At 32.9% G+C, this 21,218-nt stretch overlaps 2 protein-coding genes across 4 annotated transcripts in view; one reads left to right on the top strand and one right to left on the bottom strand.

Moving 5' to 3' along the window:
- LOC126736186 (CCR4-NOT transcription complex subunit 2) overlaps window positions 1-16,984 on the top strand; it is a 28,808-nt gene extending 11,824 nt beyond the window's left edge. For all 3 annotated transcript variants that reach the window (XM_050440427.1, XM_050440426.1, XM_050440428.1), the window contains exons 3-6: window positions 3,224-3,470; window positions 9,040-9,433; window positions 9,501-9,636; window positions 16,540-16,984. In XM_050440427.1, the coding sequence (XP_050296384.1) occupies window positions 3,224-3,470; window positions 9,040-9,433; window positions 9,501-9,636; window positions 16,540-16,605 (843 nt within the window). In that variant the 3' untranslated portion in view covers window positions 16,606-16,984. The remainder of the gene's footprint in view (window positions 1-3,223; window positions 3,471-9,039; window positions 9,434-9,500; window positions 9,637-16,539) is intronic.
- Window positions 16,985-17,214: 230 nt separating this feature from the next.
- On the bottom strand, window positions 17,215-20,764 carry LOC126736187 (uncharacterized). The gene is made up of 4 exons (XM_050440429.1): window positions 20,441-20,764; window positions 19,699-19,836; window positions 19,594-19,638; window positions 17,215-19,534 (listed from the first exon to the last, which is right to left on the bottom strand). The coding sequence occupies exons 1-4, from the start codon at window positions 20,492-20,494 to the stop codon at window positions 19,001-19,003; spliced, it is 771 nt and encodes a 256-aa protein (XP_050296386.1). The 5' UTR covers window positions 20,495-20,764; the 3' UTR covers window positions 17,215-19,000.
- Window positions 20,765-21,218: the final 454 nt, after the last annotated feature.

The following is a 21,218-nucleotide window of genomic DNA, read 5'->3' as shown; positions in this document are numbered from 1 at the left end:
AATAGCAAAAAATTGCTCTTTTTCATTATTAGTTGTATCAATCCATTTATGGACACGAGGATTTGGTGTTTTAATTTTTTCTTTTAACTGAGATGCATATTTGTTGGCCTCAACAACCATGTGATGTAAGATTTCAGATGTAAAAAATAACTGGTGAATCTCGACTGGACTTTTGTCAAAGTATCGTTCCACTAAACTCGACTAAATTGTTCTTTTTCATAACTCTCTATTTACTAAATTACGTTTAAACTACAACTAAACGGCAAATATCGCGACAAATAAAGTTCAATTGAATGGTGTTGTACCATGAAGTACAGAAGTGCCACACTATTTTTTCAAAAATAAACAAATTTATCATAATGATGTTAATTTGGTAAAGTTTTATGTTTTCTATAAATACAATTATATTGAAGTTAAAAGAAAACTAATTTTGGCACAGCAGATGTATTTTTTTTATCCCTATGGTGGCAGTCAATGTGTTAGGCAAAAAATAAAAGTACAAGCTAATACAAATAAATCAACCTAAAATATAAATTTACTTAAACCTATACACAAAGAAAATACACTACAGTAAAATATGTTATAAATATTAGTTGCTATCAAAAAGTGAACATTTTCTTGACATTAAACAAAATTTAAAGAAGATTTTAAAGGATTTTGGGTTTTTCACTTCTTTTGAGTTTAATTGTTAGGTGATCATATATTTTTAAATAGCTTAATATAGGAATTTTTAATATTGGCAGTTAACATAACAGACAGCAGGTATATTTATATTAAAATTATTTCTGAGTGGATAGTTGTGAGGCATATCTTCTACTAGCACAAAAGAATTCCATCGGAAGTATATTGTGTAGGTTAATTATTACTTATCCGAGTAGACATTTACCTTTTACATTGGATATTATAATAATTATTTTAAGGGAGAATATAACCTAAAATTAGAGGTGGAGCACTTACCGAAGCTATAGAAAAAATATATTTTAGTGATCCAATACAATCAATTGTGACTAGATCAGCAAATTCATTCTATATTGCCTACAGTCTACAGTGAAAAATGAGAAAAGAGATGGGTCAATCTCAGAATTCTTTTGATTCAGATTTTAACATGATATGTGATAATTGCCTCTCATAAAACGTTTGCCAAAAGACTATATGATATTGCTATTTATTTGTTACAGTATCAACAGATATAAAAAAGGATGACTATAAAAATTAAAAAAAAGCTTATAAGTCAGTATTACGAAAAGATAACACATCAATTACACAATCATTAAATCACACGTTATATAAAGGTTTTTATAAATAATTTGAGAAATATCAGAGGCATATTTATTAAATAAGGAACACATATTTTATTTATAACTGTAGCCTTAATACTATTAATATGAGGGAAATCCAAGTAGAAACTGTTTTTTGATCTGGTACTTCTGGGAATAAATGAGAAGTTAATTTCAGATACAATCCACCTCATTTATAATAATGTTAAAAAGATAAATGATACACGTTTTTATCCTTCTCTTTTCCATAGATAAACACTGAAACATATGAAGGAGAGTTAAATTATCAAAGCCTCTTTCTTACCTAGTAACCAAACTTTTTAAATAATATATAGTAGTCATATATTAGTTTTGGAAAAACATGAGTTTCGAACAGCTTAACACATACACTTTGGTTAAAATTTTTAGTGGTTCTAATAACATATCCCAAGACCTTTTAGCAAAGGTTAAACCAGCGTCAAATATTATATCCAGGTCTTTCTGGATAGAGGTAGCACAGAGAGATGAACCATCAATCCTATACACATGAGTCTATGAATATTTTTATTCAATGTAAAACTCATGAAGGCACATTTCCGTGTATATGCATACCATTTATCCACTCTAATAAGATCATCCTGTAAGAGATCGCACTTGTTGCCATGTCCATCAATTTCAAAAAACATTTTGCAGTTAAACAAAAGGGCAGTACAATAATTGTATGATTTCCATATGTCATTGATTGTCGCAATAAAAAATAATGGTCCCTAGGATAAGGATTCGAACTAAAACCACTGATGTCCACAATATTTTGCCTCTCTGACAAGTAAGACTGCAACAACATAAGAGCAGGTGCTACATTTATTCATCGAAAGGCATTAATTGTAACAGTGTGTTTAACTTTGTTAATCACACTGTCAAAGTCTTTTCAAAGTTGGTGAATACAACATAAGCTTGAGACCCTTTGTTTAGCAAATTATGGATATACTGAGAGGAAACCAGTCAGTTTGATAATGTAGATTTTTGGAGAAGGAAACCATGTTGTTGCTCAGATATACGAGGTTTTAATATCTCCAAAAGTTCAAGAAGAACAATCTCGAGCAATTTTAGGGAAATTGGATGATGGGGTGATCTGTGTCGGCAATTTGAATATTTCTGGAACCTAATAAGAGCTTTTTCCTGGAGCAAAAACTGGCCTAACCACCCAAATTCTTAATATAAAGTTACGTTTTTTACACTCAAATCTTCAGAAATCCCCCTATTGTGGTGTGCAAAAAAATATTTCAATTGGTTCACAAATATGTCTCAAAACTTCGAAATATGTGTGCTCGTGGACGATAGCTGACTAAATTGCCTTTATCTTACAAAGTTATTGGGGTACAAGAATCTTTCTTATATGTAATCTCTTTCTTTGAGTAAAACTCTTCTAGGCATTTCAATTATATCATGCAGATATTTTCATTGTGCTATCTGTTTCAGAACTTTACATTTTTTAGTTCATGGACTTAGATTGATAAATTTGCTTCTAATTCAGAATGTCTTTTAGCGGTCTTTCATCAGAACGTGTTCCATAAGAAATTATTGAGTTAAAAATGCTTTTTCTTGTATTTTTAAGAATAGTGAAAATTTCCTTAGGAAAATTGGCAAAAGGAGTTTAACACAAGCTGTTCAAATCTTTAACTGAAAGTCACATTTTTGTTCTTAAAACCTTCCTCAGAAAACCCGAAATTTTTGACTTTTTTACTTGGCACTTTTAGTTTTGGTTCCCATTTTTCATTATATTTTTTATTCTCTCAGTATAAGTCCACAGTATTAACCAACCCTTTATAAATTTACATTTCGGATCTCACAAGCATTGATTATAAACATTACCACCTAAACTTCATCAACCATCATTCAATTCGGTGCAAATCGATAAATATTTGTCCAGTATAGTATTGCCAAACCGTTTCACATTTTAATTACAGCCGACGTCGGAATCAAGCGAGTTCACGATGTCGAACGAGGATTTTCCCGCGTTGCCAGGCACGCAGAATCGAGCGGAGGGGGCGTCGCCCACCTGCAGCCAATCGGACGAGAAGATGCAACAGCAGGACGGCAACGTCGCGGCGCAGACCAACAGCGACGGCGTCTCAACCGGAAACTCGAGTACGACGACATCGCAATTGGGCGGCGGTACGGCCACCACGGACAAAAATTTAACGAAACAAAGCGGTAAGACGATATCAATGGATAAAAAATATGTCCTTAGTATAAAGCACATATCGGGTGTTAATTTAAAAAATGTCACATCCTTAATAATTCTTCTTCTTGCATTGTTGAAAATATGAAAAATCGGAAAGACACGTCATTTTTATTTGTAAGGGGGACAAACTTTATAAATGAATATTTTAGACTTTTTGTTTCAACCCCCTAAGAGGGGTAAATCTTTTAAAGGGCATTCAATTTTTTTTGTAATATCCTACTTTGTTGCTTTTATTCGGAGGTTTCCGAACAATCGCGTTTCAAAGTTGCAGAAACAATTATTAAACTTGCCTGCATTGAGATTTTTCAAATTCAAATACGTTTAATTTGCCAACATTTTAAATTACGCAATTATTTTTATTTTTATAGTATTCCTCGATTAAGAGCCAAAGCGTTAGTCTGTATCCGTAATTACATGGTACAGATAAGACAACCCTTGTAGAAGTTTAAAAATATAAATAAGGGAAAAAAACTATAAAAAAAATAGATGCGAAAAAATTGAGGGGCTGATTCGTGTGTAAATTTTAAGAAAAAAACTCCTAGAAAAGTCCTAACTTTTGAGTTACCGGGTGGTAAAAATTAAAGAAAAATATATGTTTTTTTACAATACCTTGAAACCCCTGTAGATATTTTAGTAATATTTGGCACGCATTTTCCATGAATCAAAAGGCATTTTCTGAGGCTCACTAATTTTTTTTATTTGTATCAATGACGTTCGTGCAAGGCTTAAAGTAAATATTTTTAATGAAAAATATGGTACACCACTGTTTACTTACTGTCAGTTCTTGCCTCCTTTAAAGTAGACATTTTTTTTGTGCAATTTTGATCCATTTCATCAAAATTGAAAATTATTTAAATACAGAAATTCATTGCAAGCATCTAGAATATATGCTGAAACTGCTATACACTGTACCCTCAACGAATGGCACCTCATAATACATTATTTGCACGCCTTCATCAAAGACTACGAGAAACTGGAACTGTTCAACCAAGAAAAAAGCATGATTGTGGTCGCCCACGCGATATTAGAACACCGGAATTGGAAGAAGCAGTACTTAATTTAATTAATGAACAACCTGACACCAGTACTAGAAAATTTGGTCTGCAGCTACATATCAATCATATGACGGTATGGAGTATTTTAAAGGATCAGTTATTATATCTATATCACGTACGACGAGTCCAGGCTCTATTATCACGAGATTTTCTCTAAAGAGTCTTGAATTTTCTCGTTGGATGTTAGAAGTCATTGAGCAAAACCCTCAGTTTTTAAGGCAGATTCTGTTTACCGACGAAGCTAATTTTTCCAGAGAGCCAATCATTAAGTACCATAATAATCACATTTGGGCAGATGAAAATCCCCATGCCATAGTTAAAGCTCATCACCAACAACAATTTTCTTTAAATGTATGGGCTGGAATCATTGGAGACCACCTTATTGGCCCACATTCTCTACCACAGAGATTGAATGGGGAAATATTATTATACACTGGTTTTTTTCAAGACATACTTCCAGGACCTCTTGAGGTGGTATCCCTAGATGTTCGAAGAGTAATGTGGTTTATGCACGATGGGGCTTCTGCCCATTTTAATTTATTAGCACGTCATTATCTAGACGAAACATATCCAAATCGTTGGATAGGCCGAGGCGGTCCTCAGGTTTGGCCACCTCGGTCACCAGATATGAATCTACTAGATTTTACCACATGGGGTCATTTAAAAACTTTGGTGTTCAGGATTCCGGTAGTGCATATTGATAACTTGAGAAATCGAATCATAAATTCATGTGCCGTAATTCAAAATTCTCCCGGAATTTTTTGTCGGATTCGTCGATAAATGCGGCGACGTATAGATTCTTGCATAATGGCAGAGGGCGGTCATTTTCAGCATTTGTTTATAATTATTTAATTTCTTTTCTTTTCATTTGGTTTAAAATAAAAGTTAGAATCACATCAAAACGTAAGTCAAGAGATCAAATTTGCTTGATGTAAAATAAATGAGAATTACAAAAACAAAAAAAAAGTGGCGTACCATATTTTTCATCAAAAATATTTTAAACCTTACAGGAACGTCACTGGTACAAATTAGAAAAATTAGTGAGCCTCCGAAAATGACTTTTGATGCATAGAAAATGCATATCAAATTTTATTAAAATATCTACAGGGGTTTTACAGGTATTATAAAAACAAATATATATTTTCTTCAATCTTTACCACCCGGTATCTCAAAAGTTAGGCCTCTTAGGACATATAAAGTTTTTAATATTAAAATTTACCCAAGAATCAGCTCCTGAATTTTTTCGCATCTATTTATTTACACCCTGTATATAAGAACTAAAATAAAAACAGGATAGTATTACGCAACAACTATTGTTTTTTAAAACAAACATGGTAGGCAACTCAAAGATGTAGGCAAAACAGGAGTATTATTGTTAATTTGCTTTTGCTTGTTGTGCTGTTCAGTGATAACTTTTAATAGGTGCATAAAGTGTGAGAATGGTTTATTCTCTTCAAATGAGAACTGAAATTATTTTCTTTTATGGAGAGGTTGGAAATCGCGCACGAAGGACCGTATTGGTTTTCAATGAAAGAAATCGAAATCGTGAAGTAAGTCACAGGGATTTCACTCACGAGTGATGACTAAAGCAGCTCAAATTGTGATTTTGGGATTATTTGCTACAGAACTTACCAGTTCCTTTTGGTGAGAGTAAGAAAGGCACTGAAAATGCATAAACTCCATTCATACAAAGTACCGATACCTTGAGAACTCTATGGCGATGGGTTTGATAAAAGACTAAAGTTTGTGCATTCATGAGTCGTCAGGTCAACGCCTCCGTAATCTTCATTTATCATTTATATTAAATGAAAATGTTAACAAACAAAATTGTCGATATTGAAGTGATGAAACTCCGCATAATTTTTGAGGACATACATAATATTCCCAAAAAGTTAATGTTTGGGCTGGTATTCTTGGAAATGCTGTTACTGGTCCTTTATTTATTAAAGAAACTTGGCAGATGATCTGTACCTTAATATGTTTAAAGAGACGGGAGACTCTAGCAGAAGAGTGCTCCACCTCATTCTTTTTTTCCGGTCTGACAGTAATGGAATGAGAGATTTTCGGGTAAATGTATTGGCAGAAGGGGACCAATTGAATGGCCTCCAAGATTACCGAATTTAACACTCGTAGACTTCTTTCTTTGGGAACATCTTAAATATTGTTTATAAAACACAACCTGCTGGAATTGCTGATCTAAAAAGTCGAGTTGCAGCAGAATGCCACTCAATTCCCAGTGTATTTTTTCCGAAATGTTAGGGAGGAGTTCGAAGAAAACAAACTTTATTATTATTTGTAGAAGAATAGACAAAATTTTCAGCAATTTATAAGACAGTGCGTAAGTAAGTTATTTTTTAGAAAAGTTAATTTTCGAAGTAAAATAATCGGTAAGTGGAAAATCATTTCTATTTTCTTCCTGTTGTTCAACGGCCTATCTATTCGTACTACAAGGAGATCCAATGCAATAATTTTTATGTACACACTACCCTAAAAATCATTAATTAAAAAAATCTTAACGGATGCAACTTTAAGCATTTCTGCTGCTTTGAAACGCGATTATTTGCAAACCTCTGGACAAAAGCAACAAAGCAGGATACCACTGAAAAGAGGATTGAACGCCGTTAAAAACGATGTGTCACTTGACCCCCATTCCCATTCTACCCCACCTAGAGGGTTAAAACAACAAGTCCAAAAATATTTAACATTGAAAATGTTACAAGGACATTAAAAATATTCATTTGTAATGTCCCCCGTACAAATAAAATTGACGTGTCTTTCCGATTTTTCCTATTTTTTACAGCAAGAAAGATATAAAGGGTAGGTTGAGATATAAATGAGAATTCGATTTCTCCACCTTTTTATATATCATCGTTGTAGTTTTTAAATAGTGTTTGGATCGCCTGGAAATAGTGTTTTTCTCCCGTAATGTGTCTAATTATACCCGAAAAACATCATATTATTGCCATTCTCTTCTTAGTTTAGATTGAGATAGGGATATATAAATGAAAAATCGATTTTTCCACCTATTTTCTATATCGTCGCTTCATTTTCTAACTAGTGTTTGGGTCGCCTGGAAATAGTGTTTTTCTCGCATAATGTGTCTAATTATACTCGAAAAACATCATTTTATACCCATCCCCTTCTAATTTTCAGATTGAAATAGGGATGTATAAATGAGAAATCAATTTTTCCACCTATTTTCTATATCATCGTTTCATTTTCTAAATAGTGTTTGGATCGCCTGGAAATAATGTTTTTCTTACGTAATGTGTCTAATTATACCCGAAAAACATCATTTTATTCCCATCCTCTTCTAATTTTCTGATTGAGATAGAGATATATAAGTGAGAATTGGATTTTTCCACCTATTTTCTATATCAGCGTTTCATTTTCTAAATAGTGTTTGGATCGCCTGGAAATAGTGTTTTTCTTACGTAATGTGTCTAATTATACCCGAAAAACATCATATTATTCCCATCCTCTTCTAATTTTCAGATTGAGATAGAAATATATAAATGAAAATTCGAGTTTTCCACCTATTTTCTATATGATCATTTCATTTTCTAAATAGTGTTTGGATCGCTTGGAAATCGTGTTTTTCTCCCGTAGTGTATCTAAGTATACCCGAAAAACATCATATTATTCCCATCTTCTTCTAGTTTTCAGATTGAGATAGGGATATATAAATGAAAAATAAATTTTTCCACCTATTTTCTATATCATCGTTTCATTGTCTAAATAGTGTTTGGATCGCCTGGAAATAGTGTTTTTTGACTTTTAGTTATGTTTCTACTCATTAGAAGACATTTGTTTTCTATCTCAGTGTTTTGAAGAATTTCTTCTTTTATATTCTTTTCTTTTCTCTTCTTTTATATTAGTTCTTTGTAGATTTTTCCTGTTAAACGTTGTTTTGTCTTAATCTGGTAGTACCAATTCGACAATTGTCTGATTTTCTTATTACTTGTTTCATTCTAAGCCTGGGGTATGTTTTTGCCGACATGATTGCGTTTTTGTACCTTTGTCTAATCAACACATTGTCCCTCTTTATCTGCTGGGGATCTCCATGTGTAAAGTCTACGTTTGGATAATTTGAACAATGTATTTTTTATTACAAAATTATTGTTTTAGCAGAATCAGTCTCTCATTTCATCTCCCATTTCATTCGTAACTCGTCCATAATCACCTGTGCATTCATCTACTTTCTCCACCCCCCACTTTTGCATTAAAGTCTCCCATTATAATTTTCACATCTTGTATTTTAGTGGATTTTAGAACGTTATCTAAATCTGCGTAAAAGCTTTCTATGTGGTTATCTGACTTGTCAGCGGTTGGAGCATAAACTTGTATGACATTCGCTTCTGTATTACTCGTGTTTAGTTGTATCATTGCAGTTCTGTTTGAATATTAGTAAGATATTTAGGGGGAGTTCAATTTAAGTAGTATAGGAACATTTCCGGTGTTAAGATGCTGTGCATTTTCTCAGGTGGCATAAGATCGACGCCCGATGGCAGAGTGAGCAACATCCCGGCGAACATGGTGTCCGATCAGTTCGGCGTGGTCGGTCTTTTAGCGTTCATCAGGGCCGCCGAATCCGATCCGAATCTGGTATCGTTGGCTCTGGGCCAGGACCTGACCGCCCTCGGGCTGAATCTCAACTCGCCGGAGAATTTGTACGCGTCGTTCGGCGGACCGTGGGCGGACCATCCGTGTCGTCCCCAGGACGTCGATTTTCACGTGCCTCCCGAGTACCTTATCAACCACGCCATCAGGACTAAACTCGCCCCGATGAAACTAAGTTTATACAAGGATGACGTACTGTTCTTCATGTTTTATACTAGTGTAGGCGATGTACTTCAAATTGCGGCTGCTGCCGAACTGTAAGTTGGTTGGGTATCAAATTGTTGTCAGCTGTGTACGGTTGGGGTTTTTTTTTTTGAAATGCAGGTATAGTCGAGATTGGAGGTATCACATGGAGGAGAAAATATGGATCACGCAAGTTCCCGGCATGGTCCTCCTGGAAAAGACTAGCACGTACGAGAGAGGCACCTACTACTTCTTTGATGTTCAAAGTTGGAGAAAGGTAAGATGAGTCTTAATCATAAAATAACAATTCGGATTTCTCTCTAAAATGTGTATCCGTTATTAGGTTTGTTCTCACTGCAAATTTCTTACAAGTTTGAAACTGTTTCCAAAGGATTTTTGATGGGCATGCGTAAAATCTGATGCAGCAACTTCTGATCGATTTGAAACCGTCTGTGCGAACATCAAATACGGGTTGAGTGGAGACGAAAAATAACCACTTTTTTATACCAGCGGGAAATAGGAAAATAAATAAAACATAAACAAAAAAAAATTTACGCTACAACCTTAAACAGGGCTTACTCTAAAATGGTCGAGAAATTCTATTCTATCAAATTGGGACACAGTTTCATCAAAATAGTTTTGGGCCTTATCCGTTCTTCAAGTAAATCTTCTTTAAATGCCTGTGTCGGAATTAACAAAATTCTAATCAGATTCTTTCGACGATTCAAAATCACTCATTTCCTTAATGTGTATTTTTAGATTAATCCAACAATAATTTAAAATACAATTTTTCAAAACGCATTTCAGTGAGTATACAATACGACAGAATACAAACAACAATTTAGAGGTTATGTTCATATTCCGAAGATCGGCGTTGACTGGCTACACGAATTGAAATAAATCCGAAAACAAGTCTGACTATCCGATGACAATCAGAAATTTGTGTAAGAACATCGAACTTTTGATTTGAAACCGATCAGAAGTTTCTGTGCGAACGCATTTTACTCTATTGCGCATGTTTAGTTGTCGAAAACTTGTTTCTTACTGCTATTATTTACAAAACAACAAGCATTACGATACCATAAGCCTTACGTTTATTTCTAGCTCTCAGCAATTGCATTTTAACCAAATTTCCCGCTAAGTGGATTGGTAGATTAGGTTTTTTGATAACTATCTAGGGTATATTCTCATTTATAAAGTGTGGCTTTGTCTAAGATTTTCTGTTCCATGGTAATGTCTGGTTATTTAAACCAGTATTGTGACCCATCATGCACCGCCAGTTTTTTATTTTTTTCCATTTGAGATCGGACAACTAAAAAATATATTTTCAGTTCTTTTATTCTCATAGAGGCTTTTTAGTACAGGAAGTTTTTCTGTTTCATAAAATTATCCAATACCACGGATAAAAATCAACAATTGAGCGGCGCTAGTTATATCGTTGTTTTCATTAAGTGTTTTAAAAATACTCCAGTTGTGAGCAATTTTCTTTTAATATATTAAAGATTGATAAAGTTTCAATACGTCGTACCAACAAACTAATATCTTTAAATTTTTTAATTTTTTTTCTGGACAAACTTTGTTAACAGCTGCCAAAATACATTTTTTAATGAACTCTATCGGCAAATAGTTTGTTATGTTCAGCAATTAATCTCTAAATATGTAAGGACGTTTTGATCAATGCTGAACTTTACTACTTACATTATGTTTCCTATTAATTTTTGTGTCTCGTGTTGTAGTGGCGATAGATTGTTTGCAAATTAAGCATAGTGCTTTATTGTAATTATTAATAAAAAAAATAATCAAAAGTTCACTTTTCATTAAGTTCGTGGTTTCCTCATTAATTTGTCTTTTTTCCCCATTTTCCTTACTTCTTAATTTAGTAACTAAACTACTTATTAAATCACAAATAGCGCGTCAAACGTCTTAGCGGCTAGTGTAAGTGGAGGATCGGGGTTTTGCCTATGATTTTCTCTTGCATGTTATTCGATGGGTATTTTGGCACACAAGGAAGAAGTGTATAATGCATACAACCAAATTAAATAAAAATAACATTTTTAGTGTAATACTAATACAGCTATTAACTATGATTTATATAATAACTAGAGTTGTAGTATCTCATTTAGTAAAACATTTATATAAGCAAACTTAAATTTCTTTAAAGTACATAAGTTGAGGCGGAAACGAGTTTAATACAGTTATATCAAATCCTTTTTTGAAATAATTGAGTTCTATGCTTAGTATTGAAAAATAATGAAGGTCTCTTAAATTTTTTTAAGTTATGTACATTTAATCGTAACTCTAATTTTTGATACAGGTGTTTGAGTTTCTTATAATCTAAAAGTTTCCTAAAGAATATCATGCAAAACATTTTTTATATATTATTGCATTTTAACCATCCCAAATTCTTGCTGTTATTAGATCCATGATGAAATTTTCTTAAATTAAATATAAATCTACAACATGTCTTTTGAACATATTTAATTATTTTTTTGGTAACAAGATCTAGAAATGGATAGTACACAATAAAACAGTAATTATATAGTACTCGCCTCGAAATTTAAAACGTACCTGTTGGCACATAAAGTCTACATTTTTATAAAGTCCAGTGCAGCGATATATTAGAATGGTCACCCGTCAAAACACCAGCATTTTACTTCTCAAACAATGTAAATAGAAGGTGGATGACATTGTTTGGCAGGTGGAATGCTGGTGTTTTGACGGGTGACCATTCTAATATGTCGTTGCACTGGACTTTACAACTTGTTTGTAACAAGCTTTGAACGCGTTTATCAACTTTTAATTTTATATCCAATTTTAAAAAAAGAAGCACCATCTTAAAGCCAGCAATGGGCATGCACTTAAGCGAATTCAGAAGTTTATCTGTGAAATAAGGTCGATCGATAAGGAGAAGCCGATAATTTATTGATACATCTTAGATCCACGTCGTGTACATCTCTTCGAAAATTGAATTTTTCACCAAGGTAAGCATGGGAAAAGGATCAATCAACTGGTGAAAAATAGGTCTTTTAATTATGCCAGAAACATGCATTTTAAGTCTCAAGTCTTCGAAAATTACACAAAGATTTTTTATGTTTATGTATCTATCGCTCCCACAAAGAGTTGTAAAATGTCCAAAACTTAAACTATATAGTACACAGTACCTATTATTTATTAGTTCTTAAAAATATGTTCAACTTAGTACTAAAGATTTATATTTGGAATGTTTTGGAATTCATCTGGCAAAAATGCGTTATATGAACGAAACCCTTCACAAAAAAATACTCTTCTGCAATGCAGTTGTAACTATACCCTGTGGATATTAAAATGCTGATCTTAAAACATATGTATGAAAATGTAATCAGTGTTCCAAGTAATTTCTAAATAGCTTGCTTATAAATTGTGATCGATTTTATAAATTAAAACTAAGCTTGCTTTCTTGATAAGATTCTGCACATTCAACCAATTAAGCCTATTTTTCATCAATATGCGTATATATATTAGATTACAATTTAAAATAATTTGCGAATTTTGTTATAAACAGGCTGTGATCCAACGTATTAAAAGCTTTAGAGAAGTCAAGCAAGATGAGTACTGTAGTATCACCCCTATCCAAAGCCTCAATGATTTCTTAAGTAACTTTTAACAAGACGAATGTTGTGCTTTTGGAAGTCAGGATGACTCTCCGGAATTATGTTATTTGTGATAAAAAAATTATAAATTTGTGGTTGAATAACCTTTTCTAAAACTTTTGAAATTAATAAAACAGTTAATAGAGGTCTAAGGTCGCAGTATTCCTTTGGAAAAGTCTTCCAAATATCAGAAAAATAACACCTTTCTAAACAGCAGTTTATAATATTAGTTAAGTGAGGAGCAAGATGTTGAATCCGATTTTGGAGCATATTTGTTGAGATATATAATTGTCTAAAACTATTTTTGAAATTTCTGTTACAGTGGCTAAACAAAATGAAAATTGGAGATAGATATTAAATTTAATATTAGGAAAGTATTCAACTATTTCTGGGTAATTTTTGAAGGACTATATGATGATGAAAAATGTTAGGATCTTAAAAAACATGTTGAGGGGTCGTCAAATCCATTGAATATTCGAGTAGTACCAATATTGCTGCCAGCTTTTCATCAAGACATCCTGCACTGTGGAAGTGGTACTGTGTTTCTTTAAAAGCCCAGACTCATAAATAGGAATTATGCTATTTTTGCCAAGATACTAAGATATTTGGGTATGAACTACCCTTTCCAAACATTTTGGTTAAAAAACCACTAATATTAACAGGATTTTAATTAAATCTCCTGCTAGCTGGATTAATAGAATAGCTTTAACTGCTAGGATATAATTCTATGTATTTATTTTTTTTATTTATAAGCAGTGCTGGCTCGTGGTTAGGTAAGAGATGCGTTCTGCAAATAAACATAAAAAGAACATGCAACTTGCGAACTTACCAAAATTTTGCCTTGTATTTTCCCGACTGTTTAGTATTCAAACAAAACTGGAGCGTACTCTTATGACCTTGTTCACCTAGATTTCGGTACTTAAATGTGAAATGAACTGCATACACGTATACTATTTTAAACTTATACATTATAATAAATATATACATATATATATATATATTTTTTTTAAATTTATATTTATATTTACATTGTAACAAATAATAGTTATTTTTTGAAAATTCAGTTTATTCTTTTTTGGCTGAAAATTTGTCTATAACCATCTCGTTGAAGTTTACAGTTTGCGTGACGATTTGCTTGTCCATTGAAAGCATCGATAGTGCTACCAGACGTTCTTCCACCATAGAATTACGTAAAAATGTTTTGATGCGCTTTAAAGTGGAGAAAGAACGTTCGGTTTCAGCTGTCGACATCGGAATAGTTAGAGTATTTCCAAGAGCTTTTTAGTTTCTGGAAATGAATCTGGAGTAAATCACCGAAAGCTCTGTTTTTAAACGCTCCTTATCAAAATTGGGGTATGAATCGCAAGTTACTTTTAATTTTTCATCAGGAAAATAATATAGTTAGCGAACTGGTCAGAATATAGCAATGAAGCAGCTAATAAATGATTTTTAAAATGAAATCTATCCTTAGCGGAATTAATAATTATGTCACAAACTTCTAACGCAGCAATACGGTGATCGAATTGACTGTCATATTTTCTTTTTCTTTTAGGAGGTCCTGGTTCCCATTCAAGCAAGGATGCAATATCTTTGGCTTCATTAATAATTTCGTCAATTGAATTTCTTACTGTCGTAATGCTCTGCTCAAAAACTTGTATTTTGTGGTTGATTTCTACAGGATCAATTTTTCGTTTTTGTAATTTGTTGTACAAGATATCGGTGTGTGGCATAATACGGTGAAAAAATGTTAGCCAGAAAATAAACTTTGATTCTTGTAACATTCTTCTTATTGAGGAAGCTGCGGTACATGCCATTGAGTTAATAAATGAATTTTCTATTTCTTCCATGCATTCAAGCATAGATTCCCGATGTTCAAATACGATGTTAACTGTTCTAATATTAAAATTCCAACGTTTGGGCTGGAATTTTCTGAAGATTGCCAAAAAAAACTTGGGAGCTCTCAGATGCTGCCTTAGACATTATTAAATTCAACTGGCGCGCATAGCAGTGTACAAAATGAGCAAATTTGTACTGATCTTTAATTCGCGCCTGAACACCAGTATTTCTGCCACTCATTACTGCTGCTCCATCGTGGCTTTGAGCTATCAACTTATCCTTAGAATTTTCTAAAATCGGGTCTAAGACACTGCGAATATCAGCAGTCAAACTTTCTGCATTTAAATTTTGTGGCTCCAAATAAGTCCAGAACCGTTCAACCGGATCCCCATTTTGGATATATCTAAAAATTACAACCATTTGAGATTTGGCTGACACATCCGTTGTTTCATCTGCTATAACGGAAATATATGGAGCTGTGCGAATCTCATCTACAATTTTTTCGTGGCAAACTTCCAATATACAATCCAAAATGTCATTTTGATATAGCTTTAAATACACTCAAGTCTTTTAAATGTTCCGCCACTGTTTTATCAAGTTCAGCTGTAAAATTTATCAGACCACGAAAAATACCTGGGTTTTCCGATGTCAAAGTTTCATCGTGGCCCCTAAGCGCAAGCTCGAATAATCCACAAAATTTTATGCAGTCAATAATTTTAGATAACACATACCTGTTTTTTGTTACGTTCTCGTTATATAATCGAATATTTGTCCAATAGGCACTGTCCAACTTTTCACGAATATTAACACTACCCAACAAACCCAGATTCATTACATTGTTTAAATGATTTTTCGATGTTTCGTGGCGTTTAATTTTTTCACTTAGATGCACCAGGTCAGTTACACCAACTACAGTCCAAGATTCGTCCCCACCAAATAAAAGGCACGAAAAACAAAAAAGAACATTTTTTTGATTACATCCGCATATCCAGTTATTTCTAGCATAAATATCTGGAGTAAAAATTCTTTTATATGATTTTCCACGGCTTGAACCACACTTTTCTATTAAAATATCGGGCAACGGCCGCTCTTCCTCTTTTAGTTTTATTTTTTCTTCGTACGTAAATTGGGAGAATTGTTTTATATTAATCAAATTATACACCACATTCATTTTTAGAGCATAGAGATCAGCTGACACCGCACAACACACAACGCAAAAAAACAACCAACAACTAAATGCAAAACCGTCAACAGTCAGCAGAATTACTGCAAATGTTTGCAGCTCCGTTCTGACTTAAAATTCGCTATCTAAACTTATGGCGAAGTGCGGTGCGGGGCCAGGAAAAGGGCTCAACGCGGAGCACAGAATTCGAATGTGGTCCAGCTAGGTTGCGTTAATGGCATTGTAACTGTAGTGATGGTCACGTCAACAGTTTTTACTTGGCCGACTGTAATAATCAGGTGTTCGTTCGGGGCGCGTTGGAGCGCGGATTTGAAGGCATTGAGACCTACTATATGGCGTTCTCGACCGAAAATATACTGTTTTATTATTTTGTTAGGTTTTAATTTTATTTTACTTAGAAAAATATTAAATAATTTCAAAATTAGTTAATCTGTATGAAAATGTTGGGGGTTCTGCAGCTCTTATGCACTAGCCGCCCCTGTTTATAAGTATAGAATAGTTTATCCTTCAACGGTTTTTATTTTAATTTTAGGTAGCAAAAGAGTTCCACCTGGATTACAGTAAGCTCGAAGGTCGACCGATGCTAAACCAAACGTGAGCCCCCGGCAGCGGAACTCCCTCTCCGATCACCACTTCCCGGGGCCACTATTCGACATCCGCCGCGTATAAATAAATGAAAAGTGTATACATTATAATATAAAAAACAAACAAAAAAGCATTGTTAATTTTAAGGTTAATAGAATTTATGGATCCGATTCGCCGCGTCGTCGTCGTAGTCGTGCGGGCGAGTCGGATCCCTTCTGATTGGATAAGTATTAACATTCGAAAAAATTTTGAACAAAAAAAAAACACTCAAAGGCAAAAAAGGCTAAATACAATTTTGAGGATTAAACGTTGTAAAAAATCTATACAGTTTTCATTTTATTTGTATATTGATTTGTACAATATTAATAAATACTTACTGATTTATTATTTTACATTTTGAGTTGGCCAGATGGTGGCGTACTATAATCTTAGATCTCCATACTTTTTTTTTCTGTGAGCACTGTTTATGTTTGTTAATATAGGAGGAATTTTCATTTTTTCACTTTTACTTAGACGCTTCTTCATGGTTTAAAGGTAAGGATCTCCACGCATTTCTAATGGATATTGAAAATTGCATATGGCTAAATTTATGAATAGGAAGGATTCATTAACATGCTTTTAATTGGTTCAAGAGGACCTGGAGGAAAAACGCGCCAATTGTGAGCGCGTTTTTCAAAATCCAAAAGAAAGAAAAAGATTTGGTAATCACGTCAGCTTTGCCTAAACAAAGCAAAACAAAGATCTGGTATATGTCGCACCCTCAATGTAAAAGTAACGTATCTTAAAACTTCAAGTTTTGAGATATTGCAACTTAAAATTTTGGAAACGGATTAAATATTAAAAACAATAAATCTTATTTTGCTTGATTTTAATATTTATACTCAAAATAAATGTTCAAAAAGGTAGGTATTACATTAAACAGATTATTTAGAATTTTAAATAAAGTTGGAGTAAGTACAGATATTTTTGAGATGTGGTACTGTTTTATTAGGCAATAATTATGTATAACCTAAAAAAACTAACATAAAAGGGAAATTGTCAAAAATTAAAAAAAAAATGTAATACAAATAACATTTTAGAAAGTAATACAGAACATCCCTTTGCGAAAAAAAATACAAAATATAAATTTTTACTCACTAAGTAAATTCATAAAAAAAGTATGGCAGGGCTTAGGAATTAAGTTTTTTTGGCAAAGCGTTAAAAGTCCATCTTTTTTTTGCTTGGAAATTTTTAGTTCTTCGGAATAAGCTGGCGACAATTTGCCACTAAATTTTTTGTCAATTTTAGTTTTTCGTTGCTTGATCTTAAAGAAACGTTATTTCGAACTTGTATTTCGCTGTACGGAACATCATTTCCATATTCGTATTTAAAGAACAAACTATCAGGCTTACCCTTATTTGTCATAATTACGTTTATATCGGTCCACTTGACCTTTATTTTATCAGTATCAGTGCTAAAATTTAAACCTATATCAGTAGATAATTTTTGAAGATCAAACATTTCAGATTGATCCATTTCTTGCACCTTGAATCACAGGAATCCATTGAGAAGGGATAAAAAATAGGTCCACCTTTTAACAAACGTTTTTTTTTCTTTTTCAATGCATGAGTGCATACTATCGCCTTCATTTTATGTATGACCTGTTACCAAAAATTTATGCGTTATTGATTGAATTTCGAGGAAAGTGGTTGCATATAAATACAAACTAGCAATGTACTTATTTTTATTCTGCCCGGCGCAGTTGTCAGAATAAAAAGTAAGATGTTTTTCTTCGCAGTTTCTTTCTAGGAATTGCAGAATACAACTTCCAATTTCATTTGCACTGCGCTTTGCAATATTCTCTGACCAAACGTAGGTAGCATGAACCCTCTTTGCTACCAATATTAAAAATTGTGAAATTGTATGTCGCCAATTTACCTTTGTAATAAAAGTCTGAGACTTGTGAGCAAGGTGTGGTAAGGCCGGATTGTAAATCATAGACAGCTACAACTTTAGTTGAATCTTGTAAGGCATTTGACACATCAATCTCTTTTTCTTGTCGAGCTTTATTTTTGTCATCAACGTGTTTGTCGTATTCACTTTGAAGCTGAACTTTTTCTTCAGAAGAATAATTGGCATACCTTTCGCAGGTACTGCATTGGTCTTTTTTTGGTTGGTGCCATCCAATATTGTATTCAAAGTTAAAGATTTGTTCATAAATGCACGGCTTGACAAAAGGTTTGTTTGCCTCTTCACATTCACGTCTATAGTCACGGTATAGCGTCGCAAGTGTTAGACTTCCTTCTATAAAGGTTCTTGTTGTTTGTTGTCGCAAATAATGAGATTCTACTGTGGGCAATGACCCAATATGTTTTCTTATTGGGTCGTTGTGAGTTAAATTTTCCGATATTTTTATAATGCATTTTTTTTTAACATTTCTCAGTACATGGAGTTTGTAGAAAACGTGCTGGGACTTCTTTTTTTTTAGATGTTGAGTAGCTTTCACCTAAATTTCGTTTTTGCTTTCTTATGAAGCGGGGCCAATTTTCTTTACTTCGCTTTCTCTTTCTAGATTTTTCTTTCGCTTTTCTCTCTCTAGAATTTCCATCCCCTCTATCATTATTATTTAAGAGAGTGTGTTCTTGTTCCAAACTATCATCTGATTCAAACTCTTCCTCTGGATTATAATCAGGATCTTTAACTAAGGCATCCTTATCTTTCAAAGGTATTTGGGGATTAATTTCTTCATGATCAGCAATGGGATGGGTGGGGTCACTGACTGGAATTAACCCATCATCACCGTAACCGCATATTAGTGGTGACAATGCAGCACATTGTTTGCTTTGTATATTAAAATGTGTAGGTTCATATGCAGCCATTGATATAACAACAGGAGCTGACATTATAGTAGCTTCATTTAAATCAACAAACTGAAAATTATTGGCTCTATCAGATGAATCCACCTAAAAAAGATACAATCTAATAATCTACATTGCATATTTTATTTAGAGTTGGTGCATACCATGATTTCTGTTGTGAAAATTTGTGGAATTAACTCTTGTGGTTTCTAAAATTATTAATATAATTTTATATTAAACAATATTAAAACCTATACCTATAAGCTTACCACAAAAAATTCAGATTCGTCGTTTATAGAATTAAAAGAAGTATTACAGTCCTGTTCTATTTGGTCTGATGTACCATTCTTTGCTAATGCTATTTCAGTACCAAGGTCGTCTATAAAATCTAGTGATAACTTTTCAGTCTAAAAATATTTAAAATACATAACACACTTTTAGAATTTTGTTTACCTTATAGCGATTTGCATTGGCAAGGTAGTGCGCACCGAATGTATTTTTTTTCCAGGTTAGTGCTATGACATAAAAAAGATACAAATACACTTAAATGGCACTAACTTCGCCAATATAAATCGCTATTAGTTTCTCGAAAATTATAAATACTAATGACGTTTAAGCTTGAGGAAATTGGGTGGAAGTAAGCAGAACACGTCGTATCCCTTGGAATTAAAATAAAAGAAGCAAAAACAGATCTTTTAAAACAAAATTACCATAATAATTATTATATTTATGTAAATATGCCTATGGGTTTCGTACGTAACAATAATAATAATATTTATTACATTAAAAAAAACTTTATATCATCAGCACTGATGGTCGGTCGAACCGATCATTTTTTCCATAACAATGCAAATCGATACAAGCAAACAAATAAACAAACGCGACCGATGATACGCGCGCATGTGAAAGCCACCATTTAAATCAATGGCCAGCGCGTACCATCAGTGCTGATGGTTGGTCGTATGTGAAAAAGCACTAACAGTACATTATTTTATTTACAAAATAACTTACCTCTGTTTTTTTCTCCAAATTAACAAACATCTTCTTAACACGATTTGACATCATAATTTCAATATTAATTGCACAAATTACCCAAAATTAAAACACAAGATAATGCCTCTTAAGTCAGAGATTATGCACTGACTTATTAAAATATCTCCTACAATGTCACCAGCTTTTGAGTGCAATAGTAACACATTCCAAAATAAACTGATGGTTTTATCAAGATTTTACGCGCCAAAAACCGACGCGCGGCTAATAAAATATCAACGTTTTTTGTGTTGTGGCGTTATTGTATTTGAATTTTCTCAGTAAGCTGTTGAAGATATACTAACATATTTGATGTTATGTTAGTGTTTTTCTTTAATTTCTTAACTTTATGAGAATAGATGTTTAATGTAAAAATGATATATTTTGTTTTGCGTTAATTTAACACTTTAAATTTATTAGGAAAAAATTAGTTATTACAGGTTAATAGTGTTACATTTTTAGATGTGTTAGTATTCCATTATTTTATCTGTCAAACATTCTTGATTTTAAGGGCAGTATACTTTAATATGTTACTTTTACATTGGAAATTTTTTGCTACAGTTTTATGTTAAAATTAGTTTTATTACATTTTTAAATATTTCCCGCCCTTTTTTCGGATGTTACTTTTTCATTTAGTAAATTATCGTCTTTTTGAGAAAACTCAATAAAAATCTCAGTTTTGATTTTTTTTCAAATATGTTACTTTTCCATTGATAGTGCGATGTGCTAGATCGGAAAAAAGAACGAAATTGAATATTTG

The sequence above is a fragment of the Anthonomus grandis genome, chromosome 5 (genome assembly GCF_022605725.1).
Source record: "Anthonomus grandis grandis chromosome 5, icAntGran1.3, whole genome shotgun sequence".
Classification (NCBI taxonomy): Eukaryota; Metazoa; Arthropoda; class Insecta; order Coleoptera; family Curculionidae; genus Anthonomus; species Anthonomus grandis.
Note: the sequence above shows the minus strand (reverse complement) of the source record. Positions and strands in the feature narration are given on the sequence as shown.

Bases quoted from the DNA above. Each gene is read 5' to 3' on its own strand.
- LOC126736187 (XM_050440429.1), bottom strand. From the start codon at position 20,494: ATGATGTCAAATCGTGTTAAGAAGATGTTTGTTAATTTGGAGAAAAAA. The intron at 19,837-20,440 runs GTAAGTTATTTT...AAATATTTTTAG, and splicing joins ATTTGGAGAAAAAAACAGAG to ACTGAAAAGTTATCACTAGA. The intron at 19,535-19,593 runs GTATGCACCAAC...TATCTTTTTTAG, and splicing joins TTTTCACAACAGAAATCATG to GTGGATTCATCTGATAGAGC.